The sequence below is a fragment of the Oryctolagus cuniculus genome, chromosome 7, assembly GCF_964237555.1.
Source record: "Oryctolagus cuniculus chromosome 7, mOryCun1.1, whole genome shotgun sequence".
NCBI lineage: Eukaryota > Metazoa > Chordata > Mammalia > Lagomorpha > Leporidae > Oryctolagus > Oryctolagus cuniculus.
Window position 1 is genome coordinate 46,261,810 of NC_091438.1, and position 6,551 is coordinate 46,268,360.

A 6,551-nucleotide genomic window follows, 5' to 3' on the forward strand; every position below is an offset into this window, starting at 1 on the left:
GGGAGTGGTCAGGAGAGGAGCCCGCGTCCGCAGTGTGGGCGGGGGAGGGGCGCTGAGCCCGCCCGGGGCTGTGTCCCTTCGAGGGGAGCGTGTGTGCCCGCGGGGTCAGCAACCGCGGTGGTGACCACAGAACTCTGGTTCTTGACTCTACGAGCCGTGCCCGAGGGCTTTAGTGGGTGTGCCCGCCCCTCTGGCCCTGGGGGTGCCAGTGGGGGCGTCTGTGAACGCGAGTGACTGACCGGTCGTGGGTCCCCGTCACTCCCCTCACCCCCGTCCCCTGGACTTCGCCGCCCTTTCTTTTTCCTGGGCCGCACAGCCCGCGGGGGTGTGCGGACAAAAGCCTGGGTGTGCCCGCAGCATCGCCCACCGGCGGCCTCTTTCCTCTCCTTGCCCAGCGCAGCTCCGCGCCGCCCTCGCGGCCGACTCGCCGGATTCGGACCCTCCGGGCGCCGCGGAGGCTCGTTACCCACCTCAGCGCCCTCTGCGGCCCCACCCCCGGCATGTGGCTCTTGGAGAAGGCGGGCTACAGAGTGGGCACCGCAGAGCCGCGGGCCCGCTGGGCGCCCTCCAGCCTGTTCCCTAAGCGCCGCAGCCCAGCGCCCGCGATGCGCGCCTGCCCCAACGTCCTCACGCCGGATCGCATCCCGCAGTTCTGCATCCCGCCTCGGCTTCCGGACCCAGGCGGCGCCGAGCCCCATGCCGGGCGCGACGTGTGCGTCCGCGGCCTCCCCGCCGCCTGCTCGCTGCCGCACCTGGCGGGCCGCGAAGGCCTGGCCTTCCTGCCCGAGAGCCCGCACACGCGACGGCGCGAGTCGCTGTTCCACTCGCCGGGGCCCGCGCCAGCTACGGGGCTGTCCCCGGCTCTGGCCCGGCTGCACGTGTCCGCCCCGGACCTGCGCCTCTGCCGGGCCCCAGACAGCGACACGGCCTCGTCGCCCGACTCATCGCCCTTCGGCTCCCCGAGGCCCGGCCCCGGCCGGCACCGGCAGCCCTCGCTGTCCCCCGGGGCCAGCTCAGCGGACACCAGCCCGTACGCGCCGCGCCGCGCGGGGCCGCCCACGCCGCCGCTCTTCCACCTGGACTTCCTGTGCTGCCAGCTGCGGCCCACCAAGGAGAGCGTGCTGCGCCTGGAGCCGCGCGGCGGCCAGCTGCGCCTCTCCGCCGAGTACCAGGCCGGGCCCGCGCGGCTGCGCCTGCGCCTGGTCAGCGCCGAGGGCCTGCCCCGGCCGCGGCCCGGCCCCGGCAGCGGCGGCGGCGGCTGCTGCGTGGTGCTGCGGCTGCGGCCCCGCGTCCGGCCGCGGGCCCAGCGGAGCCGCGTGGTCAAGTGCAGCGTCAACCCCATCTTCAACGAGGACTTCTTCTTCGACGGGCTGGGTCCGCCAGACCTGGCCGCCCGCACCCTGAGGGCCAAGGTGCTGGACAGGGGCGCGGGGCTCCGCAGGGACGTGCTGCTGGGGGAGTGCGAGACGCCCCTTATCGTCCTGCTGCCCCCCTTGGGTGGGGGGCTAGGTCCAGGGTCCTCACTGGCGCCAACCCATCTCAGCCTGTAGACGGGGAGGAGAGGTGGGACGGGGAGCCTTCCTCCAGGGATCGCCACCGCGTCCTCCAGGGATCCGCACCGCGTCCGTGGCCCTCATTCCACTCCACCTGCCGGCGTGTATTTATTTTTGCTAATAAAATGCCAATTTGTCGCTAGCCGGATCTCTCCCCTGGTGGGTGCCTCTCACACTTGAAAGCCATCAGAACACACAGGGAATCCAGCAGAGCGAGTGAAACCTGCACAGTCCTGGGCTCCATCCCCAAGAGATGCCACTACAGCAGTCGGGGCCCTAGTGGGGTCCCTGGGCCACAAGGTTGCTGCCCCCGCACGGAGCCTGGCCGTCACTGAGTCACCCTAGCAGAAGCTCTGTCGTAACGCCAACACCCAGGGAGCTCCGGGGCCTGCGCAGTCCCCTCCCATCTCCCACCTGTCCTGAAGAGAGAAGACATTCCTGGGTCTTGGGCGTGAGTCAGGGGCGGTCACACGGGCACACGGTGCCCTTTGGCCTCCTTGCCTCCCTGTTGCCTGTCCCTTGCACTCCAGTGCTGTCCTGGGCGGGGGCGAGGCTGGAGCAGCACTTTGGGAGCTGGGAAGTGGGTGAGGTCCGGGGGAGGAGGGGTATTGCGGACTGTGAGAGCTGCGCTCAGCCAAGCCAGAAAAGGCCACCCCAGCCAGGAGGAGGAGCTGGTAGAGGAGGAAAAAATGTAGGTCAGCTTATGTTTGCCTGCTACCTGCACGTCGCTGACGTCAGCAGTGACCTTCTCTCTCCCTCCACCTTCCCTGGAGCTCTTGGCTCGGGAGGGAGGGGGAGGGGAGGCAGGCACTGGGCCAGTCCAGCTGCTTTCTCCTCGCCCTCCGCGCCTTTCTCATGTCCTGGGGTGCCGGCTGTGCCTGCTCTAAGGCAAAGCCTTCCGGGTGCCAACAGAACCGCAGTCCGGTAGCACGTGGGCCTCTAACACCGCATACACAACACCCTTCCATTCACAAGGCTCCCCACGCGCCTTCCTCCCCTGAATAGGTCGCCACTATCGGCCCTAGGCTCCAGGGAACCTTACCCCAGATGTCCACCAGGTGGCAGCATTGACTAAACAATCCTAAGGGCCACCTGCCACACGTTGTGTCTGTTCCCACGAACTGTTCCAACTGCTCCTCAAACCACTATTCCTCCTAGTAACTCCCATAAAGGGGCACATACTATTGCTAGCCAGTGTGACCTTTGGCCCTAAGAGGGCAGTAACCTCAAGACAATATCCCCAGCTGACCCCCCCACCCCTGCCCCGGGGGGTCACTCTGAAGGGGGCCCGGCCATCCTAGAATGACAGTGGCCTAACGCCATTCATTTCACACCCTGCAGGTTGCAGTTCACGCCTGTGAATTCTGGGAAGCCCACCCATAATCCTATGTTCTGCCTTAGTCCTGTGCTATGTTTCTACTTCAGAGGCCCGCAGGAAAGAAACTTCTCGGTGGCAGAACCCGCAACAAACCCACAGGGAGGATCCATGCAGCACGAGGCTTTGGGCACAGCAGTGAGTGGCTGAAGCAGACCAGGGGATGAGACAAGATAGAGAATGAGCAAGTGAGTTGTAAAGAATGTTGCATGGGCTGTGTTATAGAGAAAGCAAGCGGGGAAGGGAAGGGAATGATCAAAGAAAGCGAAGAAGATGCCAGGCATGGAAAGAGAGAGAGGCACACGCGGCTTTTTTTAGCCACAGAACTTTGCACCAGGCCTTGTACTTTACTTGTGCTATCAATGTTAATCATCACAGCTGCGCTGGCCGAGGTGGGTGTTAATCCTGTCCTACAAAGAAGGAACTAGGACAAGGGAGGTTGAGCAAATTCACCTGGGGATCAGCCCTGGCTGCTCTGCTGTCTCCACCCAGTCGCCTGCACCCTCCCCCCAGAGGCCTGGCGGGAACAGTTTCGCTCAGTGCTCGCAGCCCTCTGGGCCTTCCAATGGGGGCCCACTAAGTTCCTAGAGGGTGCCCCTGGCCAAAGCCCCAGATGCTTGGGAGGACTGGGCTGGGGGGAAGAAGTCCCAGCACCCACCTCTGTGTGCAGGCTGCCCGGCCCCAGGCGCTGGAACACACGAGAGCCCGAATGTTTCCTACCGATGTGCTGGCTGAGGGCCGGGAGCTGCTTGGGGGCCCACGGCTGGCAAAGGCTTACAAAGTCTTTCTGGCCGCTTTCTGACCCTCCTGATGACCTCCAAGCCCTTGTGGCCATAAATGTTAATTGATAGATGACAAGTGCAAGCAGGCTCACAGGGAAAGTTGAAGGCCAGGAGCCAGGGTCAAACTCCCACAGTCCCCTCCACCCATGGTGGCCTTTGACACAGGAAGGGGGGTTGGAGGCCAGGCCATCTGCAGGGCTGGGGTTGTCCTCTTTTTTTTTTTTTTTTTTTTTTTTTTTTTTTTTGTTAACGATGGCAGCACAGCCCCCTCCCTGAGTCACTCCAGGGACTCCTGGGTCTCCCCAGGCAGGGAGCCCCCTAGGACCCAGGGTGAGGCTTGCACATGAGATGTCCACCCTAAGGACGGGGCTGGGGCCAGGTGTGGCTCCTCAGGCGGCCAGGCCCCGTGTAGTCTCCCCTCTGCCCCCCACGCCCCCCCTGGAAGGGCAGGCTTGTGCTGAGCTTTAAGTGGTTTCTGTGGTTTAGGGGTGGGGAGGAAGGGAAAGAGAAGTTGGTAACTGCTCCCCAGGTCCAAGCCACCACCGCCTCCTCCCACCCCCTCCAGGCTGTTTGCCCCCCTGCTTTGAGATTCCGCTGCCTGATAAGGGGACTGGGCACGTGGAGGGGTGGGGGATGACTCCGATCCCTATCAGCGCCTGCTTGCACAGGAGTGCAAGTGTATTGGAGGAGGAACTCACCACTGCCCTGCTGAAAGGGCCGATTCCTCCAGAGAGGAGGCTGTGACTGCAGCGAGAGGGACAGAGGTTAGGCAAGAGGGGGACTTCCCAAAAGGATAACCCGGGAGCCTTCCTGCCCTGGAGAGAAGGAACCTAAGCCATCCATGCTTAGGGCAGGGAAGTGGTGGACAGTTGAGAATGCTGAAGGAGATGTGGTCCTGGAGGCCAGACCCTATCGTACCAGCCCCGCCCCCAGCACTTCCTCCCCACCCCACCCATCTGGGGATGCGAGTGTTCTGCATCAGCTCCGCTCTGTCTGCAAGTGGGGCGAGCCAGGAGGAGCCTGGGGGATCCAGCGTTGCAGAAGAAGGGCCAGAGAGAGCAGAGCTGGACAGGCATGGAAAACAAGAGTCGTTGGCCGGCGCCGCGGCTCACTAGGCTAATCCTCCGCCTTGCGGCGCCGGCACACCGGGTTCTAGTCCCGGTCAGGGCTCCGGATTCTGTCCCGGTTGCCCCTCTTCCAGGCCAGCTCTCTGCTGTGGCCAGGGAGTGCAGTGGAGGATGGCCCAAGTGCTTGGGCCCTGTACCCCATGGGAGACCAGAAGCACCTGGCTCCTGCCATCAGATCAGTGCGGTGCGGCGGCCATTGGTGGGTGAACCAATGGCAAAGGAAGATCTTTCTCTCTGTCTCTTTCTCTCACTGTCCACTCAGCCTGTCAAAAAATAAAAATAAATAAATAAATATTTAAAAACTAAAAAAAAAGAGCGGGGTACTACCCCGCACCCCTGCTGCCACTGGCTGGCTCTACGTGGTCCAGGGTCAAGGAGAGCTGCTCCTCTCACCCAAATCTGCCTGAGGGGCAGAGCCCCCAAACAGACACCCCCCCCCCACTTCTGTGCAGTGAAGTGCTCCTGGGTGCCCCGCAGGCCTAGTCGGAGCCATCCAGGCGCAGACACACGCAGACACACGTTCAGACTCCCCAGGACAAGAAGGTGCCCCAGAGCTTCCCCTCCCTCTTCCTCGATCCTCAGCCCCTTATCACCCTAGCCTAGGGGCTGGGAGGTACTTCTCCACTTCCAACCTTTGTCCTCCAAGCTGTAGCCACCGGGACTCTGGGAGCTGCCCAGGAGCAGAGGTGCTGACGGTAGCAGAGTGAGGCTTCCAGGGTGGGCGGGATCCGAGCCTGCTGAGATCGGAAGGCAGAAGAGAGAAGGGACGGCTGCCCGCCCTCTCCACGCCTGGTGCCACGTGCACCACGTGGGGGGGAGTGGGCAAGTCACGAGGCCGTGGCGTGGCCGGCTCCTGCTCTGCTGTTTACCAGCCGGAGGAGGTGCCAGGGAGCCTCCCGCTGCAGCCTGGCCCCCGGCCAGCAGGCCTCCTGTTGGGTAACCAGGAGAGCCAGGCCCAGCTAATCAAACTCTGGGCTGAGGCCCTGCGGGAGAATAGTGGCACCCAGAATCTGCTGCAGCCTGGCCCCCCTGGGCCCCCTCAGAGCCCTTCAGTGCAGGCCTGGGCACCAGCCTGCTTGGCCTGGGCGCTCTCCTGTGTCTCTCTCCCCACCTTCCCCTCCCATCGCTCCTCTGCCTGCACACCCCCCTCCAAGCCTACCCTTGGCCCCCAGCAGAGCAGGAGCGTGTGGGAGCATCGGGGCGTCCCCGGGAGGGACGGCCAGGGACAGGGGTCAAACAGACACTGAGGAACTCCTGGGATGAGTCTGACCCCATCCCAGAGAAGAGGCAGAAACCCCCAAGCATGTGTTCCTTCCCACTTGCCCTGGCCCTGCAACCTGTCCCAGTCCAGTAGGAACCAAAGGGCTTTGAAGCCACGGAGACCTGGGTTCAAATCATAGCGTGACCGCTTTTTGTCCTGGTGCGAGGCCCTGGGCAAGGCACGGACATGTCTCTCGGAGCATCACTGGACTCACTGGTAAATCTGGAATAACGACGCTTGCGCATGGTGTGTACCATGAGGGTTTGTGCAAAGCAAAGCCGTGGGTTTACGCACGGGGCTGGGCGCACAGGAGGTGATGAGTAAATGCCTCCTTTGCACAACCTTGCTTCTCCTGCAGACTCCAAACTTCTTACCATGGTCTCTCCCCATGTCCCTTCCTGGTGCCAGGACGCTCTGCCAGCCACTCCTCTCCCCTGCCTGCTGACGGGCCAG

The 6,551-nt window shown here is 63.5% G+C and overlaps 1 protein-coding gene across 1 annotated transcript; it reads left to right on the forward strand.

Annotated features, from left to right (window-relative positions):
- The first annotated feature begins 355 nt into the window (after window positions 1-355).
- Window positions 356-1,694, forward strand: C2CD4D (C2 calcium dependent domain containing 4D). Its single transcript, XM_070077709.1, has one exon. The coding sequence runs from the start codon at window positions 501-503 to the stop codon at window positions 1,548-1,550; it is 1,050 nt and encodes a 349-aa protein (XP_069933810.1). The 5' UTR covers window positions 356-500; the 3' UTR covers window positions 1,551-1,694.
- The last annotated feature ends 4,857 nt before the right edge of the window (window positions 1,695-6,551 follow it).

What these genes read in the sequence shown, in the direction of transcription:
- C2CD4D (XM_070077709.1), top strand. Translation starts at nt 501, where the DNA reads ATGTGGCTCTTGGAGAAGGCGGGCTACAGAGTGGGCACCGCAGAGCCG.